Below are 25,514 nucleotides of genomic sequence, written 5' to 3'. Positions count from 1 at the left end.
AGTCCTCAGACAAATTTTTTCCATCATGAAAGACAGATATATTTTATCTCAGGATATTACAGAAGATACTAGAAGAAAGTAAAGTACATACACACACAAATATAATCCTCACAGTGTACTGTCATGAGTAAATGTTTTGAACCTCATGTGAAACTATTCTCTCTCTGGGCAAAACTTAATATTCTCAAGCCACACTGTATAATTACTTGAACTGCTTATAATTTAGAAAAGCAAGGATTCTGGGAAATAAATTCCAGCCATTTTGTTGCTGAAAGGCATCCACGTCAGAGGATCAGTGTCATTGAAGAAGAAAAATTAAAAATTATATTAAAACGTGCTTTCTCTCTGTCAGCCCTTTAGTTCATTTCTGTGTCCTCCATCTGCACTTTTCAACATTTCTCCCAAGCTACGGTGCCATTTAAAATATGCACCTTCATGTATTTGCACTAAAGTAGCATCAAACTGTATCCCCTGCAAAGGTATTCCCAAAACACAAAATCCACAAGGAGTCATCTGAGGAATTTCCATCTCTTCCTCCCTCCTTAATATAAATGGAAACATTTCCATCCAATAATATATCTATTATAATATATCTTTTACTGTGGTCCCCACGACCATCACATGCCATTTGCCTTGAGAGAGCAACTCTTGAAGTTTTTGGAAGACCAAAGAAAATCAAGACACCCAACACTTAAACAAAATGTTCTGAACAGAATGTTCCATTTAAACTTTTAAACACACAACTTTCTACAGAACAACAATGCTTCTTTGCTAATGCTGATTCTTTGCCAACAGTGATTTTCATTCTGAGGGGGTGACTTATTACTATTTGACAAATGACATTTAATTCATCCCTTTCTCTTGTCCTGAAAGATATCAGCACCCCCTCGCCCCCTTCCCCAGACAACAGCCACTCAAATAGAGGACGGTTGGAAAGGTGGCTGGAATAGAACAGCACGACTTGACAGCTCTGGGTTGAACATTAGTAAGCTCAGCTCGTCAGGAAATGCCTTAAAAGTCCATGCTTTACAGTCATTTGCCTTTTTTGTTTAGGCACAGACTGACTCACAGAGCAGGGCTAGAGGGTGTGTGCAAGGACAGGCACGGGGTAGAGACTGAGCCAGTCCAGGCCCTTCCATCGTAGCAACTACACTGGAAGTGTTCTCTGCACGTGTCCTCTTTTGCTCTTCCGGAAGGCATAAACCGGAGGCGTCTATTCAAAATTGGCTATTTGGGGGAGGAAAAAACCAAAACAAAACAAACTAGTGTTCTTCTGGAAGTGAAGTCTAATAAAATGATAATATGATACTTATTAGCCAGAAAATGAAAGTTTTAAGGGACAGATTATATCCAGTGGTATTTGGAAACTTGTAAGAATCACACAAGTTCAGACAAGAGCTGCTCAACAGAACTTTCTGAAATCATGGCAATATTCCATGTATGTTCTGTCTCATATGAGCACTTGAAATGTGGCTAGCCTGACCAAGGAACTGAATTTCGAAGCTTACATCTTATTTAATTTGAACTAATTTAAATCGAAATGTAAATAGCCGTATGTAGCTAGTAGCTACCATCCTGGACGTTGCAAGTTTAGGACCGTCACTCAAAGTTTACTGAGAGTCTTTACATGGTGCTTAATTTTCTCAAAAACCACTCTACCCAGAAACAGGCATCAGACATGTACCCTAATATCATGACCATGTGATGGCAAAATCAATGTGAATTAAAAATCAACGCACTATCTCTGCTAGTTGAGCCTGTATCAAACAACAGGCTTGATCTATGGGTTTTTCTATGTCTGTTATGACCTAAAGAGAAAAAGAGGAGAAAAACAAATGAAAAAAAATTGTCCATTGCTGGCCTATTGTGCAACCAGTGTGTCCCTGCACTTACAGTATCTGAAAGTCATAAAAGAAACCAGAATGGAGAATGAAAACCAACAACAGCAACAATGAGGAATGCTTGATGGAGAGGGGACGTATAAATGTTTAAAGGACAGTGATCTTTCATTCCTGTGACAGTTGAAAAAGGAGGTGCATGTGCCAGCAATCAGATAAAGTGGAAAGCTGATAAATTTTAAAATGTATTTTGCCAGCACAGTAGAACGCAACCATAGGACCCAATAATTCCGAAGCTTTGAGGGCCCTTAAATACCATCCACTTCAAACTCTCCTGCAGATAAATAAGTAATTGGAAGCCCAGAGAAGCGAAGAGCTCGTTGTCTCTGAGATAATAGCCCAGCTCCATCCGAGATCTCTCAGTTTGTGTTCTCTCCACTACGACCTGCACTCTCATTCTGCTGAACACAGACTGAGCCTTGAGGAGAGAAAGAGCCTCATCTCTAGCCCTACTTGTCCAGCCTCGGGTGAGCAGAAAATAGTGTTTGAAACACGCCACTCTGCTAGACATGAACGCTCCTTTCGCTAGCTCCCTAAAATCCATGCAATTTACACAATTGACAAGGCACACTGTGAAAAAAGAAATTACAGTGCACAAAAGTTTTAAGAGAATGCTTTGCACAGGGACAGTTTTTCAGTTTAACATATATTTGCTATAAAAGTGGCTTTGCACTGTGCTCAAAACATACATGCCTTTAAGAGAGCCAGGTCCAAATTTCCAAAGCAAAGGACTACTCATCCTATGCTTTTGGTGACTCAACAGGACGTGAAAAGATATTAAGATAGAAGCAAACAATTATTTTAAGGAGCAAAAACAAATAAAACACCTTCCTTTTAAAGCTAGAACTTAGATAATTCTCCTTTTACAGGTGGAAAAAAAAAACGAGATGACAGATTTTAACTGACTTGTTTCAAGTCACACAGCTAGTAAGTAAAAAAATGGGACTTAAGGTGCAGGATTTCCCTCTCTGGGTGCAGAACTTCTTGTTACTCTAGAAACCATAATAAGACAGAGGTCTACAAACCGGAAAAGGAAAGAAAAGGACAATTATCCTGCATATGTCATTGCTGTTTTAAAATGTCTGTTTTTTGAATTTGAGTTATACTTTGACATAAAATGTCCCATGCTTTTTTCTTAAATCACATGGAGTATTGATGGAAGAAAGACAATTATGTTTTAGGAGCTATGTAAAATTCTGGGAATAAACCCACTTTACTGCCCAGATTTTATAAACTTTCCCGGTCCTCAGATAATCTTCTGCAGATAAATGCCACACACCGCTGCTAAGTGCAAGAGATAAATAACACTGCACATTTTAAATGTCATGTACTTTGAATTTTATATCATGCTCTTATAAATGAATCCATAAGAGAAAAAGAAAATGCTAAATAAATACAGTGATGGGCTTACATTCTTGTGTTGCTGGTCTTGTTGATGATAACAGATTTCCCTGTTTGATCCACATTGTGATCCAACCCAAAGTAAGCTGCCACCCGATGGACAAGCATCCTCTGATAGGATGACATCTGAGGGAACTTTTTATAATGATTGCTGGAAAGGAATACAAGAAGCAGTGGGATCAACATTTGTGTTTCTGGTCTATAGGACATTCTATAAGTACACACACAAAACCATTCATTTTTCATCCAAAGCACACAGCTTATTTCATCTCTGGCATCACACTTCATGTCCTCATTTCCAGACAATTTTCCATTTATTATGGACTTATTGATTAAGCTACACTAAGTATCTTTGTTTCATAGTTGCACATTTCTCGCAGCAAAGAGAACTTAATGTCTTTTGGAAAGTATTCTATTTTGGTCCATGATACCTCATGAACGGAGCCAGGCTTGGGACAAATGATATGACATAGTATGTGACTGCAGATGCCTATCTGGAGATGTGTCATTACACGGTTTACACTGAAAGCAGCACAGTTATGACCAGGCATAACCGACTGCAGCCATCTGGAGCCCATTAAGAAACTATAATAAAAATGAAAAGGGTTGCTTCTTGTCACAGCTACTCTATGCTAATCAGCGGCCCCCTGTTTATAGCCATTTTGTCAGGAATTTAACAAGCAGAAGCACACGTGGTCCAAGCAACAATTCCCATCAATATATAGCTTCTAATCCTAATAGCGTCTCCATTTAACAAATCGGCAAACATATTAAATAATGTTTTATCTATCCCTAAACCTTTCCAGAATGAATAATTAAACCCAAATACCAAACTAAGCACATCATATAAATTAATCAGCACTGCAATATAACATACTTGTTGTCACCAATGAAATCAATAATTTCCTGCTCCATTTTCAAGAGTATCATCCTGTCCCTGCAAAATAAATGTTAAAATGAAAAGGTTTGAGGCACTTGCCATTCCCAAAGACCTAAAATGTTCATTTGCATGTCTGAAAAAGATTGGTTAAGTTGATGTGACTATAAATCTTTACCTAACTCTTCTCTAGAATATGCTGTCCATATGCATGTGGTTTCATCCTACTGAAGATATTTCTCATCTCATTTGTTAAGTATTTTGTAATATTGAAACTTCTGCAGTTTTAGTGTTAATTAAGACATGTAAGGTGTTAAGCCCATAAGACACATCAAATACATTGTATATTTTAAATTAATAGGAAACTGGAGCAAAGCAAAGCCCAAGTAAATAGTTATAGAACTGCAGTAGAGCATAATCGGTTTATTTAACATTGACTTTCATTCTCTATCTTTTCCCCTTAATCAGTATCTCTTTGTGACCAGGAAAGCAGAACTTGTAATAATTTACTCATTGAGTAACTACCCAGGAATTAAGACTATCTATACATAGTAAACATGCAAACAGAAAAGAGAAAATATAAGAGATAGCTTAGGACATTAGAAAAGGTGCCTGCATTTTACAACTCTACTTAGAAATGCTTGGACTCATGACTTCACAATATTCTACTTTACTCTTTTAAAAAATAACAGGTTTATTTAATAATTTACCTGGAATTATTCTTTAATGTGTTAATCAGAAACTCATGTAAGTCTATGCCAGTAGAATCCGTGTATTCTTGGCTGCAATCTGAAACAAATAGCAGGAGGAAATTGTCAGGAATGCTGATGGGGAAGGGAGGGTGAAAAAGTTTTCCCTCCTGGTGGGTAAATTTTAGGTGAAGCTATTGGCGTGAAGGTACGTGTTTCGAAACTAGCAAATTGGCAGCGTAACACCAGAATGAAAACCAGATTCGAGATGGAGGAACCCAGTAGATCCTGAGTGTGGAAAGATCCGGCTGTCACAGGAGGGGATGCGGGCACAGTCGGGCAGGAGGTGGGTGGGGTGAAATTCACGTGTTCATGCCTTGTCGTCAATCAGCGAGGCCAGGGCCTCCACGTGACAGTTACTACCAACCCACAGAGAGAGCTCTCAAGAGTTTCAGATTCCAGGGAACCTTTTTTCTCTCCAAACAGAGAAGGCAAAAATGAATGTTCTGTGATGAGACCGTCTAAATATTCATCAGTACAAAACACAGGTGGGCACTAAACATTTACAAGTCTTTCAAATCTTCTGATGCTGGCTAAAGCTTAATTTCTAAAGTCATCTTAGGAACCTGCACTTCTTTACTCCTGTCACACCTTGCGTTTTAGACATTCAGTAGCAGAGATAATCATTATAAGCAGATACATTGTTACAGGGCATAATATAAGCAGTCATCATTCCTCAGCTGATTGGATGCCGTGTTCTTTCTCGGTTATTAAAAAAAAAAAAAAAGTCTACTGCAAAGCTATTTATTCACAGTATTCTTCATTTCAACTTAACTTAGTTTTATTTTAACTTTTGTTTCCTTTTTTTGGTTTTATTTTTGTACAGTTGTATGTATGGCCACAATTTGAAAAGTCTGGACTATGGGCTTGGGGTTTTAGAAGGTATAGCTTTTTTTTTTTTTTACTATTGGAGTAGAAGTGTATATTTTTTAGGTCAGACATGATGTGGCGGTTATGTGGGTTGCAGAGACCAAATCCATTTGTGGCAGATACAATGTTAATCACGTAGTCCATTGACATTGATGTATATACGTCTGTGCTTTGGGGACGACATCACTTACCTGCTGTAAATTGCTAATCTATTGTCTGTCTTTTAAGATAAACATGGAAGTTGAGATACAGAACTGGGTATCATTACTGTTCATCAGCCCAAGTTAATTGGATTAATAAACCTGAATTAAGAGCAGATTTATACTCAGTCATTTGTACAAACTTATCATAGAAAACAGAAGACCCAAAAGAAAATCCAAAGAGATAAGTGATCCTAAAATTAACCTTTCTGGATACACAAAAAATGACACCATGAACAGAAAGGAAATAGAGTTCACATCTTTTACACACACACACATGTACACATATAGAAGTATATGCAGACGTTGGTGGCAGGTGAATACGTGTGTAAATCTAGGATGTACTCTGTGACTATTTATCTGTCCAAATTCAGTAAGTTAAGGAAACATGTTCACATTCACCTTTTGATAACATTCTGATCTTGGGTTTTTCAGAGGTTTTATCTTTGTTTTTATCCTTTTCTTTTTCTCTTTCTGAGTCATCTTTCCTAGATTTATCATCCTCTTGCAGGCTGGGAAAACTGGAAAGCTGTAAATGAATTGATTCCTGTTGGGGAAAAAATATAATAATTTAGGGCCAGATTTAAGAATCTCTGTCTGGTTTCCATTTTGCATAGAGGTTATTAAGTACAGGAAAATGAAAGCCAGGAGCAGATTTTTTTTTTTTCTGAAATGGTAAAAAAAAAATTAAACCTGTCAGAGAAATAATTGCCCTTTAAGGTGAATTAAACTTCAGAAGTCAATGGGAGGTCATGAGAAACATCTAGTACTAACACTTGGCCTCATGAATATTAACATTAAGCAAGTTACTTCCCCTAGATCATACCTCTTATTTTCCCTACAGGTTTATTTTTAAACACTTAGGAAACATTTCCTTATCAGTAAGCTTGCGTCACAGCTACTGCCATGTCTCAAAAAAAGAAAAAAAAAAAGCCTTCTGAGTTCTTTTCTATAATTCCTTATAAGGAGAAATCTGCACAAACATAGACAGACAGGTATTACGAATCGTAATTACAGATAGAACAGACATAAAGGCCTTAATAGCCAATTTACAATAAAAAGTCTGTTTTAGAACCACATCAACAATGATTTCTACTATTAAGAAAAACCAAGCTATCTAAATGCAGGAATCCCAGGTATGGATGATTATCACACCTTGTTTATAAACTCCATTAATAAGTCATCATAATGTATGGTTAGAATCAGCATCGCCTTTTAGAAAGCAGAACTATATTTCCCATCAATTAAATATAAATATTTAATATTATTTTAATTTTTTATCAGTCAATTCTTTCCAAAATGTAAAATTCTCTTGAACTGATGCTTTGGCACAGTACTGACCCTTTACTGTATTGGGACTGGATCCGTTTTTATATTTATTTATTTTGCACTGGAGACAGATTGTTTTAACTCACATATCAGCCATGTGGTTGATAGTATCTTCACTGTTTTGAAGAAGAATGAGCCAAATCATATTTTTTAAGAAGTTTCATGAAAAACCTATGCTATGATTAAAACTATGACAAATTAACCAACATTAAGTCTGCTTTCTCTTATGTAAGAGATCATTTGATGGGAAAGCTTTTTTCTACTAGTGACATTAAAATTCATGATGTAAAAAAAAAAAAAAATCCCAATGACTAATAGTGTTTCTCACTAAAAACTAAACTAATGTTCCTATACATGTGACTAAAGCAATGCCTGAACCTCCTCAAATTATGGTCATCCTAAGATTCCTAGGGTTCTTGGTAAACCTGGCTAATCTAACAAGCATAAAACAAGACCCCTGAAATCAAGTTTGCTTTTTAGGAGGGGTTCCACTGTGAACTCCTGGCTGGAATAAAAAGGCACCAGGGCTGAAAAGACATATGATAGAGAGGATAAAATAAAACATGTTCTCATGATAGATTTTTATCCTAGCCAGATTTCCTGACATCCACGTGTTTATCCTGGGGATAGACTTGCGCAAAATATGTAAAACTGAGTGTAACTTGATTATGGGTTCTATTGTCATGTGATATGGGACAGAAATGCCTTTAGTCTGCAAAGGTTCGGGCAGATTGTAAGGTTTTGATTTGCTTCTGCTTGCTAAGGAGACAGCTGCAACATTTCTGGTTCAGAGAATACAGTTGGGGGTGGGGAAGAATCAATTCAATAGTTGATCAGGAGGGGAAACTGAGGGCACCAGGCCATCGGAGTGGTCTCATTGCTTCTTCAAAACCTCTTGCATCACCCAGCCTCTGTCAATTTGAATCTACAATCTAAGAGGCTAGGAAGCATAAATACGAGCAGAGGCTAAAAGACATCTTCCACCAGAAAAAAAAAAAAAGTACAAACTCACGCCATGTGTGGACAGATAGTATTCTCAGAAAAATACCTATCTTTTCTATACATAAATATACATTATGGTGTTGAAAGAACACACAAAAGTGCTATAGAGTTGGTAAAAAACAATCTGTTATTTTTTAATATTTTTATTGATATGCTCAATAATAAAATACAAGTGTTAATAAATACATTGGTACAGGATAAGTTTATATCCAACAACAATAAAAGAATGATTCAAGTCACAGTAATACACTGATAGGTAAATAGTATAACATTAGAAAAGCAAAACTCCTTTAACTGAAGGACAGACTGAACCATCAGCTATGGGTCTGAGATCAAGTAATACAGGTAGCAAGAGTTTTTCCCACACAGGAAAATGAAGGCAGTTTTCAAATACTGTGAATATACAAATATTAGGGAAGCAATACAATCCATATACTGTATACTTCTGCCAGGGTTCTCTGGGATTCAGTTCCCACATTTTGTAAGTGCCGGTGGTACCTAATGAAGGCATTGCATATAAGCTCAAAGGTCTGCTTCTTTATTCTCTAACAAGTCACATGCCCACTTGCTAATATGTGTGTCTGGGTATTTTCTATCGGACGCCTGCTCCCACCACCCCTCAGCCAGCCCAAAGAGAGGTGCACAAGTTCTAATTCTCTCCTACACGGCTAGTCTTGGTCACTGAGCTTGAAACCAGCAGGAACAAAGCACCGATTGCATCTTATTTCTCTGCACAATTGTATGGAGAAACTAGACTTAGGTCCAGGACGGGCACTATGATACAGATGATCTCTTAAAAAATTTCCTCCTGGTACCTTGTCAAATGGGATGAAAAGCAGATTAGGTCTATAAAGGCTGTCCTCCTCTGCCTGGTATTAGGAGTGGGGGACAACTGGGGCATGACTTCTCCCAGAGTCTGTCATTCCGCGGAGTTAACATATATCGTGTGCAGTACATTATAAGCCATCAATCAACATTTAATAATACAAGCCGTGATAGTTGCATTAGTCCCCCTTTTCAGTCTCCATTAAAAATAGAAGCACAAATAAAATGCTGAAGAAAAGCCACACATTTCTCAGAGCCCAAGTAAAATAAAGCTTGTGTATGAAACATAGTGATGGCTAGAGAAAGATAGCCTGTCCATGCCTTACGACATGAGTGGCACAATAAGAAAATGAGGCTAGGGAAAAAAAAATACTCTTAGGACAAAATCTATAAGGTATTTATTTTTGGTCCTTTTAAAGAAAGTGCTCTTAATGCTTTCTGTATCCATGAGGAGAATTTAGATTATTTCAATTAAAGTAAAAAGAGGAAAGCAAACAAGCCCAAACAAAAATAATGATATCTTAATCAATTTTCTCTCCCCTGGGTTCAGATAAATCATTTTACTTTTGTCTCGACTTCTCTCAGCCTCTGATAAAATAAGGAAAATTTCAGCTGCTAAACTATTTTTATAAAAGCTAATATGATGCCTAAAAGGCAAACAAAAATAAATACAATATGAAGTCCCCATTTGGTCACGGGAGGGTTTTGTCAGAATTCGAATTTTCAGACCCTAATAGTCTTCCTGTAAGGAGCAAAAATAAGTGGAAAGATCCACAGTGATATATAATAATATTAAATTCATATAAATTTAATAATATGAAATTCACCATCACCTCAGATTCATTTCTGGACAATTTTTTTCAGTATTCAGCATCTCTACCAAAGGCCATAAAAATATGTCTGCAAAGCTCAATGCACCTTATTCACTATTTCCAAAGTTTCGTTAAGAGTCAAGAGTTGTGTTTCTTATAGGCAAGTGTATTTTGGGGAAGTGAGAGGTAAGAATCTCCAATAAGGAAGGAGACAGGATACTTAGTACTATATTTGGTTCAGTCTTATCAAGAGAGAGCCTGTGAGGAAATGCAGCACTACCGTGCTTACTTTTTAAGTTTTTTATCTAAATTCTTTTGAATTCCTTTCCATTTGCAGTTTTCAGAGAGTCTGGAAAAAAACAAACGTAATACTCTGTGACAAACTGTTAAGCTAGTTTAGAATGTCTCATAAGCAGGGGATGAAACCAGAAACTATGTCTTTCTTTGCTTATTTTTTTTTCTCCCCCAAAACACTGTGTAATACCAGATTTCTACTCATGCACACAAAGACAGATCCCATCCATGCAGTTAATGAAAATGACAGGGGGTATACCTGATCCTGAAGACTTTCACCTCCTGGCCTGGCTGAGGATTCTTCACAGACAGCAAGACTGCGAGTCAGTTTACCTTTTCCTGCTCCTGACTGGGGAGGGGAAAAAAAAGGCAAGGCAAGGAAAATAAAGACAACAAACAGAAAACATTCTCCGGCTGTCAACTCCTCTCTACCTTCCCAGGACATTCCCAAACCAGATTTCTAAAACCGAGCTTCAAATTGGCTGCTCAGTGCTGTCTGTCTACACTGGCTTCAAGATTCAGAGCCCTGTGTTGGTGGGGATGCAGGGGAGGAGAATGTGAATACATGGATTTAAGGGGCACTTTTAGAAAACTGTGCCCATCCACACTGGAAACGTACAAAAAATGAATTGCTGCCACTTTGTGAAAATGTAAGGAGAAAAAGATGACGGAAATTAATTTCTACTAAAACTGAGTTAGGGAGAGATGGGATTGAAAAGATGTTTAAGAAGATGAGGAAAGGAACCTAAACACCAGCACCTGCTCACTTCAAGGGAGAAATCAACTAGCGAGACTAAAACATCTACCCCAGATTTTATTTAAAATGAAAGCAAAACAAGCAGCTACTCATTTTGTAAAGCGCTGTCAAATCTGCAACTGTGAAAACAAGATCAGGTACATACATTTGCGGCTATGGGAACCCTAAATGCTCTAATTGAAAAACATACAGAGCTAGAAAGAGAGACAAGAAGTATCAACAAGACCCCATTAAAAGGGGACAGGGCCAGTAGAGCCAAGATCCACACATGACCATTTGAAATCGTGGCAAACATGTTTAACCCCAATGTGAAATATGCAACTAACATCCATGATATCAGGTCAGTGGGTAATCTCCAGAACCCTACCTTGGATTTTCTTCTTTCCTGATTCTGAGCTGCCAGCCGCCTCTGTATGTTAGAAACAAAGTAAAACAAACAAACAGACAGTAAACCAACACAGGAGGGGGGGGGGGGGAGAGAGAGAGAGAGAGAGAGAGAGAGAGGTGTTGTCACTAGAGTCCAGAAATCAATAGTAACAATAAGATATTATAACCACTGGGGGAGGGTTCCCCTTCCCTCTCTCCCCCAAACTTTTGACCTCTTAACTTTTAGCTCCTTCTCCTTACATCAGCTATGGGGGGAGGGGCATCAGGGAAGCTGACCTTGAAGGCTTTTGGCCATTATGTGGTTATCTGCCTTTGTTCACTGGTATATAAAAAGAGCTAACACTTTTGTAGTTTGGGTCAAAGAAAAATCAATACAGGCTATTTGCAAGTACAGTTTGTTTTCCCTCTACCAATACTCTTGCTCTCATAAATCATGGTGTATTTAATCATATCACCTTTTCAGTACAGTCAATCACCCCCAATACCCCCCCACCCGCCCTTTTCTAGGGTTTTCTCTATCTCTGTCTCGCTTCCTTTCTCTCTGGCTGTGAATTCTAGGGCTTAAGTTTGTTTGTTAATATGAATTGAAACTTTGCCTGCCCTCAGAGGTCCACAGAGCTCAGGTCTTTGATTTTTCTTTGTCTATCATAAACTGGGACTTCAGCTTTCCCTGGAATAGCAAATCCATTTTTAAAACTCAGCTAGCCTAAAGCGGCCTCAGGAAGAAATCCTTCACAAGCTCCTTGAGATGGCCTGGAAATCACTCTGGAGATGCTGTGCACAAATTCAGTCATTAAACACGATCTCTGGTTATTTTTTTCATTTCAAAAGGCATTTTAGAGCACCTTTTGGTCAGAAAAAAAGTGATAAATAATTAGGAAAGGAGAGGAGTAGCTTTATGGATTTCCTATTCATTTACTAGTCAAACTCTCAAATGAAAAAAAAAAAGAAAACAAACCTTCAAAGTATTCTGCTTATGAAAGAGAGGAACTGAGCACAGTGGTGCGAGTTGGGCAGACAGAAAGGGTTTCCAAGCTCACCTGCAGTTCCAGTTTCTCCTCTTCATCCAGACTCTCAGATTTCACAATGCCGTTCTCCGGGGTGGCAGACTCCTGTTCAGTCCCGCCCTCCTCCACTGCTGCCTGATTCAGGTCTCCTGGCTCAGACATTCTCCCAGACGCAAGTTAAAATAACAAGGTGTGATGCCCTGCGAGGTTAAGAAGTCAGAACCTAAAGTCAGTGCACGGTGAAGCACTTCCTATCATTCTTGCGGTATTTCATTTCTCCCTTTGTATTCAAATTCACACAAGCAACTCTGGCATCTCTGCCAATTTTACAGGAAAGGCGAGTAAGGAAAGCAAGATCAAATCTAGTACCCAAGGCAAACGCATGAGGCAGATTCAGTCGCCCTATCCACACCCCCTCCTCACCCATACACACGCACTCGCGAATACACCTTGCCATTGAAATGGATCAACAAATCTTAAACGGAGACACAGAACTCCCACACATCTACCAGTCCCTATGCCCCAGTACAAAGGAGAGGAAAGAGAAAAAGAGAGTATTGCTCCATCTCTTGAAGAGATGACCCTCAGCTGCTGAGGCCAGAGCGGGTATTGGTGTTCTGCAGTATGTCTAAGATGATTCAAAAATGATTTGCAAGTTTCAACCCACCGACATGCCTTCCTAAGGCATAAAGAATACCGCGTACTCTGCAAGTGGGGGCAAAAATCAATTTAAGAGCTAATAATTCAATGTAAATATAAGATCTAAATTTGGCAATAAACCTTTCAGGGCCAACATTTTCAGGCTTCAAATTGACAGCTACATTATTAAAAGCAAGAGTGCTTTCCCGAGCGCCTTGCAGTTGCCAGTGTTAGATCCCGTGGAAGCAAGTCTCTGGCAGGCAGTTTTAATGACGCTATAGCCACTGAACCCCACTACTCCAGACCCACAGTACACTACTACCCAGACGCTGGAAATGGCTTTTCAAAGTTAAAGCCTGTTATTATTTTTTTTTTCTCCCTACCTCCATACAACCCCTGACACTTCCCCTTCTGATATGCTGTCAAATGAGGTTCATGAATAATTTAGCATTTACTTCCTCCTCAGTTTTTTTTTAAGATGTGAGAAAAAAAAGGAGAGAAAGGAAAGAAATATGGAAGGAAAGAAGGAAGGAAGGAAGGAAGGAAGGAAGGAAGGAAGGAAGGAAGGAAAAAGAGAAAAAGAAAAAGAAAAACAATGTGACCTAGAAAGTCAGTTCTTCCACAGAAGTTCCCAAACAATGACTGTCCTCTTTCCAGTCATTACAATGGTAATGATTATTGGACAAATCAGGGATAGGTTTCTTTGGGAGTGTTTAATTACCATTTACTAATTCAGTAACTTTATTTCCAACTGGATATGGGAAGCATGAGAAAAAATCTAAACCATGGCGATTTCTGTTGCAAATTTGCTAAGATCTACCGTGACAGAACAGATGGTATCTAATGAGATCTTTAAAAAATGCAGGCTTACTTGGCAAAGGATTATGGGAATGTAAAAGGAAGAGTTTTCTAAAGGATGGTGGCTTGAGTCTGTAAGTTATTGGTGAGGACTGCTTTTAAGTTTGGGGAGATGTGAGGACATCCCATCCAGTGTATTCAGATAGATTCCTCATATTTCAGTGACACTGGCGGGGTTCTGTGTGTAGTTAACAACGGTTCTGTTTCTCCACAGCAAACAGCTTGTTTCTCAAGGTATTGGGAAGGGGGAGGAGGAGATGGACGTCTGTTGCCCTAACTCTGTCTTCAAGGCATTTCCATATAAAAGCAGATTGTGACTAGATTTAAAATGGAATGAACAAATTGAGCTCTAATTTTATAAACTGTGAGCCAATTGAGTCCCTGCTCTAGATCCTGTCTGTTTTGGTTACACTGAATGACCTCTTCTCTGCCAACAGGCACATTTATATGATAACAAAATACAGATGAGATGACAGCAGGACAACAAGGCCTTTACCTTTCGTGCAGAATTCCTGCTGTAGGTCTTGGCAACTTACTAGCGGCTTCTGTCGTTCTACACCGGGAAAATCCACACAAGTGATCAGAGACAACTGGAGTCCCATGTCCCCATTAACAGTTCGGAATGCCCATCTCCATGCGATTCCCTTACACAGTTTGACACATCGTCAGCCTGAAAAAAGATGAAAAGTCAATAATAATAATTGCAATAGTCATGGCAGGGTGAAGGACCAAATAAATAAGACCAGATTTCTAACACTAATGACCAGCTTCCAGCAAATCACGTTCACAGCTTGATCCAGCCCCACCTGTCTTGGGCTGCCTGCTTCTTCTCTAATGAAGGCTACAGCCCGGCTGTTCAAGTCAGAGCGGCACCCACGCAGGGAGCTAAAATTAACAATTGCATTATGCACCGAAGATTACTCACTTCAATTTTAACCTTTTTTAGTGAAATCTCGCACTTTATATTAAAAAAAAAAAAAAAAACAAGCCTGTGTGTTTGCCTCAATGAGAATCCAGATCACCTATGAGCTAAAGTCTTGCCTCCATTTTTAACCAAAGCTTTTGTTTTAATTATAAGTTAATATAATATACTTTATTGCTATTTCTGAGACTCCTTTCTTTAGGAAAGCTATCCTAATGAAGTGTATTTCAAGATTTCGATTTAATGGGCATTATCTATAAAAGTGAAAAAAAAAAAAGAAAAAAGAAAACTTTCACAATGGCATGGCTGAGAGAGCTCTTTCCTCCCTGCTTTCAGTATGGAAAGATGAACTCCTAATATTGTTGTCGGGCAGTGAACACAGTCTCCCCCTTCCCCTCCCTCCCCATCAGGATTGCCACCACCAGCTGGGCATTCTGCTTGACAGCATAGAAAGACTGTCAGAGGGATTCAACAGATTTGCAAACTTTGAGCCCGTTGAAAACAATCCACGCTATAATGTGCACTTTCTTTTTCTCACAACTCCTACAGGAGCAGCGGCAAAGATAGCTTGAATGCAAACACAGAGACGGATTCCTAATAATATTTGCCAAAACCAAGCGGTATCTCTCCCTTCTGCTGCAACCCTGGGGCACACCTGCTAAATCCAACAGCATGCACACCTCTTCCATCACACACCCATCTTTGCAAACACTCAATGTATCTCAGTTATTTTGTCTGTAGTTGAAAAACACTCCCTGCCTCCCCGTTGCTGCCCCCCTCCCGAGTTTAAATGAGCACAGCCGGTTCCTCACCGGATTTTGCTGTGGCTATATTAACAACATATTGGATTACAACACCATTTGTTGTGCAAGAGAGAAACAACTGTTGAAAATGCGATCACTAATACAGTCAATAATTTCTAGCTTTGTTGTTGCGTTATCAGAATGGCCAATTTGGCTTTACAGTATGTTTCTTTGGTTGTTAGACATTATATAGCTATGAGAGATAAGCAAACATGCACTGAGGACAAAAATGGATCGCTAATCAACAGTCATTTTAATTTTTCAATTTTGCCCAGTTTCACCATGGCTACTATGACTAACACTCGATATTAAATAGAAGTCAACATGTCTTAAAATTAAGATCTACTTAAGTAACCAGCCCATTATCTAATATGTCTCAGAATAGGCACCAGTGATGGATGGAATTACCACATGCTTTTTGGATTCTGTTTTCCTTTTCCCAAAGAAAATGAAGTTATCAACGATCACCTCAATCTTTTTGTCTTCTTTTCTCTGATCCTCATATTTGTACAGTGGCATTTAATCCAGCAGGTGAATGGCAATGCTGTTTTCAAATCTAAGCCTTAGATGCATTATTCCAGCCCCAGTAGGTGGATGCAAGATATAATTCTTTCCATGAAGAAAAAGGAAGAACAAACTGATATTCACGTAACCAACTCAAAGCGTGAACAGCCTGGATACATGTGTGTGCGTAATTACCAGGACACGTTTTGAAATAGCACTGAGCTCTAAAGTCAGCGAGGTATTATTCTTGCATGACTGAATCATAAAGTCATCATCTACCGAGATAAAAGGGAATATGGGCATATGGGAATGAGCAGAGAGGAACATATGGATCACAAATATTTTTGTAACTGATTAAAATTGTTCTCTTTGCGAAGAAAGCAGTGCCAGGAAATCAACTCTACTCCAGCTTTCTGTTCGCCAAACTACCCGACTCTTCCACTGCTATTTAATCTTAATCTGTTCAAATTTTTCCCATTTTCACAAAAAAGCAAAACTATTTTTAACAAATACCTTTTATCCAACATTTGATTAATGGGGATGCTGGCCAACTTTCAATTGTTGGAGTGGGAGGGGTGGAGGGAACAAGAGGAGACCCCATGCAAAGGCACAAAATAGAAGTTACTGTAGTTCTTTCGGTGGGAACAATATTGCAACCGTAATTTAAGGGAGAGTATTTAGCAAAGGCAGTCAATCACTTGCCAAACAAGCTATGAGAAATTGATCAACAGTGCTGTCAACTGTTTTCGATGAGGAAAATGAGTAAAATCACTACCACTTCTCATTACATTTAGGTTGTTTCTTCTCGAGCTTACTTTAGAGTTGAAAATAGCAATCATGGGATCACGGGGATGAGAAAGCCAGGGCAAGGGGAGAAAGGCGCAACTGCTGGGCTGTCACGTGGAGAAAGCTCAGGATTAGATTCAAATTCCAGAGTGATTTAGTTCTCAGGGGATATCCAAAATGGGAAATTAAAGTTGAAATCTATTAGCAAGTTGGGAAGTTCACTTTCTTAGTCACTTTCCTCATAATCCTTTTAGTAAAAATGAACACAGGATGACTAATCTTATCCCAAATCAATATAGGTAATGTAGGATGAAATGACACAACAAACATTTATCTGAACAATTGAAATGTTTCTCCCCTAATGTATTGCTCTTTCTTCTTTTTTTTTAAGCTGGTCAAAGTTCTGCAACTGTATGCCACTTGCAAATTGTGGGGATATTACTGATTTGTCAATTGACTGTGTGAGGTTTTGGAAAACTGTGACACCTGAGAAACTAAAGGCACATCTTATTCTCAAAACAGTTATTCTGTTAATGCTTAAAAATATTCTGAGTATGTAAAATTAAGTTTAAAGAGTAAAAAAACCGTAATTGGAATATGACCCTTTCAGAAATGAGATCAACCATGGGATGACCAGAGTGTACAGACTAACATCTTCAGCAAGTTTAAAACTTCCTTGGATGACAAAACATCAATAACAAATTTTCACATAAGTTTAATTTCCCAAAGAAAATTTTCTTCTTCAATACAAGAAATGGTCAACCAGGAGCTCTACCCTCTAACTAAACTCTTTGGTCAACCCAACACACAGGCATTCTGTAAGATTCTTGAGTTACCCGAGCAAATGCCAAAATAACCAGACAACTGTTGTGGAAGAAGAACCTAGGGGGATATTTAAGAAAAGGAATTTTCATACTAGGGCTTTAGGGGTAGAAATATCTTACATAAATATTCTTATTTGAGTTTTAAGAGCTAGGCAGCTTATAAACATGTAGTAGATCATATATAGAATATCACTTTTTCTTCTTTAACCAGTATAGTAAACTAGACACAAACATAACTTAGATCAACATTTAGCAGAATCCCAGTAATGGAAATAAGGGATGTCACAGCTTTGGACATAAAAACAGCCCCCACAATAATCACAAGTGCCTTTAAAACAAGAGCGGTCTGGTCTCAGTAAAAACAGCCAACGACAAAAAGCCAATGTTTCCATTCTTCGTTCTTACAACAAGTCTTATGGAACTTCTACTATGTACAAGGATGGTCTACCTTATGACATGGTATTCAAGTCAGCTAATACAATGTCAACAAAACACTTTTTTCTAAAAATACAAAATAAAAGTTGAATACTTCTAATGGATCCCTGTGAGAAATTTTAAAGATGGATTAAGTAATATTATCTTCACCATCCACTTTGTGATTATTCATGAAGTGGAAAAGAAAGATGACGTTTGCTTTTTTTTTTTTTTGAGAGAGAGAGAATGAGAGACAGCACAAGAGGGAAGAGGGTCAGAGGGAGAAGCAGACCCCCCGCTGAGCAGGGAGCCCGATGCGGGACTCGATCCCGGGACTCCAGGATCATGACCTGAGCCGAAGGCAGTCGCTTAACCAACTGAGCCACCCAGGCGCCCCGACGTTTGCTTTTATAATTCTTAAATGTTTTCCCAGTGTATCTCAAAGGTAGGAAACATAAACTTGGGAAAGGCGTCTAATGCACTGGATCCCAGAACAAGTTATTTGGATATCCCCTTAGCACGAACTAAGTGATGAAAGTAATGACATGAAATGTAGCTGGGGTTGATAGAAGATCTTCATTTGAGTTCTAAAAAAACAGGTTACATCACTTGGAATTTTTAGCTTAGACAAGAGAAGACTTAGAAAAGACATCATAGCTATTTTCAAATGCTTAAAGAATATTCAGAGAAAGAGAAATTAGCCTTGGTTTTGCTCCAAAATTTAGAACTAGGGAAAAAGAAAACAAAAAAAAAAGACCCTACCTTTTTAAACATAGAACTACCATATGACCCAGTACTTCAACTCCTAGATGTATATCCAAAAGGGGATTGAAAGCAGGGACTCAAACAGATATTTGTACAACGGTGTTCATGGCAAAATTATTCATAATGGCCAAAAGGTTGAAAACAACCCAATGTTACTCAGCCTTAGAAAGGAACAGAATCCAGATACATGCTACAACATGGATGAACTATGAAAATATTATGAGCCACAACAAATACTGTATGATTCTACTTATATGAAGTACCTAGAATAGGCCAGCCCATAGAAACAGAGAGTAGATGACTCCATGGTTGGAGGTAAAGAGGAAAGGAGTTGTTATTTAATTGGTACAGAGGTTTCATTGGGGATGATGAAAAAGTTATGGGTATAGATGTGGTTATGGTTATGCAACACTGTGAATGTATTTAATGCCACTGAATTGAACATTTAGGAAAGGCTAAAATGATAAATATCATATTATGTATATTATGTATAAAAAAGAACCTACAAAAACTTTTTCTCCCTGAAAATGATATAAATCACAAGGAAACAAATAAATCCACATACAAAGAGATCAAAGGCAAAAATGATAGTACAAGAGGAGGAACTGTCATTCTACTTTACAAATTTCCTCTGATGTATCGATAACACATACATGTAAAGGCAAGTTCTGTGGAAATAACCTGCCCAGGTTTGTACTGGACTCAGATAGATACCTAATAAATGGGACCATCATCACCCTCACCATCATCTTAGCAGTCTTGTCTTTGGCAAGATAAGCTTTGCTATTCAATTTATTTTATCCAATGCGGACATTTCAAGAAGAAAGAGGTTAGGATGTGTTATTCAGAGAACCTTCCACTACACCTCTACCAGAATCAATGTGTGTGTGGTCAATGTGTTCTCCCCCACACAAAGTAACAGACACCATTTCTAACTGAAAACAAAAACAAAAACAAAAACAAAAAACCAATCCTGGGCACATTCTTAGCACAATGCAAACATGGGGCTGTCAATAATCTGGAGGAGAGGGCTGGATTTAACAGAGCAGCTGGTCAGTAGGAACTTGTCATGTCACCGACTCATTTTTTTTGCATATTTTTTATTGCCGAAAAGGAGAATTTTCTGACCAAAATCAATGCCACAGAGAACAGGGCTAATAGCCCTGCTGCCATAATTGAAAATAATCCAAGACTTTGAGAAAGCACTGAGGATGATATGGGTTTGACTGCGTGACCCCCGGGACTGGGACTACTCTTGGAAATTATAAAAAGTCTCAACTTTTAAGACCCATACCGGCTACTCACCACCTTCATGTCCTATCTCATCTTAGAGTCTAAGAAAGGTTAATCCATTTACGAAGTAGTATCATCTACCTCCAGCCAGGTCCGATCTTAGAGGAAAAAAAAAAAAATGTGCAAGTACCCGGGGCCCCAGGGCACTGCAAAGACCCTTGACATCAGGCAATCTAGCTGACATTACTTTAGTAACCTGGGCAAGATCCACAAACATATAGTGACAGAGTGGGGTCAAAACATTGTCATTTTGGGGCGCCTGGGTGGCCCAGTTGGTTAAGCAACTGCCTTCAGCTCAGGTCATGATCCCAGGGTCCTGGGATCGAATCCCGCATCGGGCTCCCTGCTCTGCGGGGAGCCTGCTTCTCCCTTTCCCACTCCCCCTGCTTGTGTTCCCTCTCTCGCTGTGTCTCTCTCTGTCAAATAAATAAATAAAATCTTTAAATAAAAAAAAAATTGTCATTTTGATTTGGGATCAGAGCTCTTTTTAATACCCTGTGTTCCGCTAGTGACGACTCTCTTAGAAATCTAGACCAGGCTCACTTAATCTATGCAATTAATTTCCAGGATAGTGTAAGAAAGACCAACACATTGTTTTTCACTAGACCACTACTTCCCCCCTCTCATAGGAACCATTAAATACCACCCAGAAACTGCACAAATGTATCGTCTGATGATGTATGTGTTTCTTCTCTAATTTTATTTCTCATATTATAAAGATATATGTGGTTTTCTAGACACTTTTCTCAGTCTTTCTCTTTTAAAATCCTAAAAGCTCAGAAACCATAATTGTCAGAATCACCTAAAGTTATCTGCTAGCTATCTGCCCAATTTCCTCCTTCTACTTGTAGAACTAACAGTATCCATCTTTCCAGAAGCCATATAGGAAATCACATGCCTGCAGGATTCCCAGATAAAGTGTGCCCAGGGTTTGCAGGAAGGCATTAAACATTTTTAATGTGGAACAATTAATTAGAATTCACACTGGTGCCAGAACACATGTAACCTTTAGAAATGAATGTCTCCCTGATCTTCAGGCAAAGAAATCAGGATCTCAGAGTTGGGGGATTTGCCTTGTAATTCCAAGTGTAACTAAAAAAATTTTTTTTTGTGAACTTAAATAACACTGCTGGGTTCTTGTTGATAATGATATCATAACCTTGCCAAAACAAAAATGTTCCTAAATAATTAGATCTTCCAGGAACCCCACTGAGTTACACACTCACCCTAAATATTTCTCTCAATATCACTGCACTGTGATCTACAACAGGCAACACTATTTCAGGGATTGGGGGGTGACCAACAGAAATGGTACTTTTGCTTGGGTGTTATTAATCACACAGGCACTCAAATTTCCATATCCTAAATTCAGTTCAGTTCAATATAGTATTCAAAAATGTCCTCTTTTGGAGGATCTTTATGCTAAGAAAATAACCCATTATCTATTGTCAGTTATTTGTATTGGAGACACCTTGTAATGGAGCAAGGATTTGTCACAAAACACATATTTTCAACTCTGGCTTAAAAGATTCAAAATTAAAAAATTCATCATGAAGAGAACAGGCACTTCAGAAAAAGGGAGGAGAGAAATATTAATTTTATTCAGCACATCTGACATGAACTCTTCTCCTTCATTCCTACAAGAAGTGAAAGAAGCATCTGTCACTTCAAAAACAATGAAACTCAACAAATGTGACGCAATGATAGGTGGCAGAGTGGGAGCTAAATGTTTGAGTTATTAAAACCTTTCTTGCAGAAGAGAAGAAAGGAAGAGACATGTAGATAAAATGCATAAAAGCAAAGATAAATTGTTAAATTGTTACTCTGTCGGATGTTTGAAATGACCATAAAATTCATGTTTTTCCCAAATGTAAATTAGGAAAAATAAGAGGTTTTCATCCCGATGATATCTTTATTTTTCCTTATGTCAGTATTTGTGATGTAGTATTTGGTGCCATAGATTATGAATATTTCACGCCTAATGTTGCCTTTTTCAGAATTATCATTAGCTAACATCATTACCAAACCTAATCAAAAGAATTAACATAGGAGTTTAAATTACCTGCCCATGACCTCAGCTCTGCCTCCCGGCGCCCCCAGCCCACAACAGAAGGATGAAAAGGTTTTCCAAGGAGAAAAGAAATCAAAGCGTGCTTCCCCAGAATAAAACGCAAAAATGTCCTGAGGGTCTTAAGGGTCTCTGACTGCAGGGGGAGTGCTCTATTCCCAAAAGGGAGGGAGAGACGCAGGACTGAGAGATGTAGCAGAAACGGATGTATGCTGCCATCCCACGTACAGTGTGGGGAATTTCAGGAGACACGGGCACGAAGGGAATTTCTGCTCTTGGGGGGTAGCTCTCTGGGCTTCGACTGTGCGTTAGCATACTGACAGCAAGCTCTTTCAACAGGAGTCAACAACCACACCAACAAATGCTTTTCTTGAGTGTTTACTTTGACATGGATAATTTTGGACTGTTTTCCATAGCTTATGACATTTTCATCCTCCTATCAACCGCACCATTCATTGCTAGCTTATAGGGGGAAAGACAGCAAGCTGCCTACTTGTCCTGTCTCTTAAGTGTGAAGTCAGCTGGTTGTTGACTCCTTCAATCACCGAATCCCCCAGGTCTTCGAAATGCAAACAAGTCATTCCTTAACGAGTCCCCATATTTGAATCAAGTCCTAAAAATCACTCTCCCTCCACACTTCCCTAAGTTGCACAGGGGTGGAGATTTCTGTCTGTCTCAGTTTATCTCTGTACTGACTTCAGTTCTGAGAAGAATGCCCGGCAAGGGTGTAGCAGGGTTTGTTGACTCGGTGAAGGAAAGAAGCTCCACCTCTGTGTGCATTCTAATCAGTGATGGCTGGGTGACTTCTCTGGGTTTCTGCTTTCTCCACCTAAAAGCCAAGGCATCTAATCACTCAGAGACCAACTAATCCATGTGGTAAGGGTTATGGGAAAACCCCCAACGGCCACTGAAAGGTAAAAGGGCAAAACCATGACATGTTTCTGAATGTATGGGTCTCAAGACGGCTCTGATAGTGGCCCTTTCCATCGGAGAGAGAATGGGAGCTTATTTATGGTATATCTACTGCGTGGAACATTCCATGACCTTCTGGATAGGATGCTAGAGAAAGGAAAGACGTGGTGCTGGCCCTGAAGGAGCTACAATTCTAACTAGAGAATTCAACAGATGAGGAGATTTAAGAGCAAAACCACCCGGAGGACTAAAGCATATGACACAAACAACATACAGCACTGCTAACCCGAGACTTAAGGTTTTCTCAAAGTCTTCTGTTCTCAAAGGATAATTTTGACCGCAATCTTAAGGGAACTAGTAGATACAATGAACAGAAAATGGACGATGGAAAGACATTTTTACTAAAGATAAGAGGAAAATGTTGGTCCCCTGAACGGAAGACACACATGCAGGCAAGTTTCTTCAGACTATTGGTAGTTTCTGAGTTTTCTTGAGAAAAGTGATGGCATCAACGAAATGCATGACTTGTCATAATTCAACTGGCCTCGCTCACATTTCCAGGCTATAGAAGTAGTGCCTTTCATTTCCTCCGCATCTACTCCTCTCACTGATTGCACAGCTTCCTTGAGTGCTCCCTCTATGGAGCCCTCACCCACGTGTCACCGCCCCTCTCAGATGGCAGTGGCGCACACTCCAGGTGCAGTGCTGTTCACACCACAAAGAGGAAGGTGATCTCTCTCCATTGCATGTGCCAGCTTCTTGAATGCGAAAGCCTTGTATTTTTCGTGCTTGTTTTTCCCTTCTCTACACCACCGAACACAGTGCTACACAAAATGATGTAGGGACAGCCCTGCAAACACAGTCATGGAAACGAAAAAGCCACCGTGCAGAGATCAACACGTCTGCTAGAGAAGAATATAAGCGTTCGATAAGTAAGTCCTGCTATCCTCAGACTTCCTGTAAGAAGATGCAACTGAAAGGCTGAATAAACGGATGCCTTTGACATTGGCATGTTTTTGCTTCCGGTGGGTAGCAGCGTTGTGTCAGAGTTTTTCCTCCCCACAATTACAAATCTCGAAAGCCTATTTCAAAGGTAAATGTAGGAGAGTAACAGCAAAACCACCACAGGACGTGTGTGCGTTCAGGATCTCAAGCGCTGAAGGGAAGGTGGTAAAGGGCTTCAGATGGTGCCTCCCTTCCTGGAAGACAGGCTAGCAGTCAGCAAGTGGGAGGAGCTACTTATCTACAGAGAGAGGGCTCCCAGAGGCTCAGGTAGAACAAACACAGAGGAAACGAAGGCCAATATGCAAAACAATGTCTCCACGCTTTTATTTCTAAGCCACCAAGAGTCTGGCTTGATTTTGATCCTGCTGTAAATATAAGCATTCTGGAGAAACGTGGCAGATGACTAACGTGGCCACTGGAGGGTAATTCCCTGGACAGAGGGCTGGCGGATCTCATACTGTTGATGGTGCTTAACACGCCGCAGATGCACGATCCCCACCAGTTTGCTTAAAGGAGAAATGGGTATTTTCCTGGGAGGGAAACGTTTTCAGGAGCCCTTCCAGCCCAGAGTCTGTGTTTTTGCAGCGCCCAGGGCTCAGCCAGGAGACATATGAACTGGTGTGCGCCTGCTTGTGTTGGGCAGCCCTCCAGCTCCAGGGCCATCCTTGGCAGCGCTGATTGGACCCCAGATGCTACACTTGGAAAGTAACCTAAAGGGAGCATGTGGTTGGTCATCTGAAGGAGAGGGGCTGCAGTTCGAAGTTGGCCTGCCTGAGACCACTCAGTGTCAAAACTGCAATCACATGACTGCTCCCTTCCTCAAAAGGCCGGCCAGACAGGATGACGTCTCCCCCTTCTCCCTGTCCCAACCTCACGTAAAGTTTTTATTATTTTTTTAACAAAATGTTTTCGCTTAAAGGGACAGTTAAAAGTTTAAAGAGTTAGTCGCATTCAAGATGACAAGCATTTGCAGGTGAAGGCCTTCTCCTTTGATGGACTCTCCTACCTTGGGTGTTCCCTGTAAAACCTTCTGACAAGACCCTTCCACCCTGAGAAACCCACATCAAGGGACATGGGTTTTATGCATCTTTAAATTCTCTATATTTTTAAATACCTAATACGTTTTGATAATCTTATAAATATATGAGCTGGCATAAGCTCTGTAAGGTATTACAGCCTGCTAGAGTTAGCCGTTGATGAAGAAAGAGAAAAAGCAGGTTCTGAAACCATTCTATGTGAAAGAAACGATTAATGCAAGTCAAGAGACACATGGACAGTCTCAACATAAAGTGTTGAGAGGTATCAGCCTATGG

General features: G+C 39.3%; 1 protein-coding gene across 15 annotated transcripts in view; it reads right to left on the bottom strand.

Moving 5' to 3' along the window:
- Window positions 1–25,514, bottom strand: part of ARPP21 (cAMP regulated phosphoprotein 21) — a 155,079-nt gene that overhangs the window by 98,216 nt on the left and 31,349 nt on the right. For 10 of the 15 annotated variants that reach the window (XM_034991723.1, XM_034991778.1, XM_034991713.1 and 7 more), the window contains exons 2-9: window positions 14,402–14,575; window positions 12,442–12,608; window positions 11,382–11,423; window positions 10,517–10,606; window positions 6,398–6,542; window positions 4,887–4,965; window positions 4,177–4,236; window positions 3,310–3,450 (exon numbers count right to left, since the gene is read on the bottom strand). In XM_034991723.1, the coding sequence (XP_034847614.1) occupies window positions 3,310–3,450; window positions 4,177–4,236; window positions 4,887–4,965; window positions 6,398–6,542; window positions 10,517–10,606; window positions 11,382–11,423; window positions 12,442–12,570 (686 nt within the window). In that variant the 5' untranslated portion in view covers window positions 12,571–12,608; window positions 14,402–14,575. Of the gene's footprint in view, window positions 1–3,309; window positions 3,451–4,176; window positions 4,237–4,886; window positions 4,966–6,397; window positions 6,543–8,456; window positions 10,313–10,516; window positions 10,607–11,381; window positions 11,424–12,441; window positions 12,609–14,401; window positions 14,576–14,660; window positions 14,784–16,098; window positions 16,285–25,514 lie in introns of those variants that run through there. The other 5 variants (XM_034991729.1, XM_034991746.1, XM_034991756.1 and 2 more) reach the window with 5 other exon arrangements.

The sequence above is a fragment of the Mirounga leonina genome, unplaced genomic scaffold (genome assembly GCF_011800145.1).
Source record: "Mirounga leonina isolate KUSES-001 unplaced genomic scaffold, KU_Mleo_1.0 Mir_115, whole genome shotgun sequence".
NCBI lineage: Eukaryota > Metazoa > Chordata > Mammalia > Carnivora > Phocidae > Mirounga > Mirounga leonina.
This window is presented reverse-complemented; position numbering and strand designations above follow the sequence as displayed.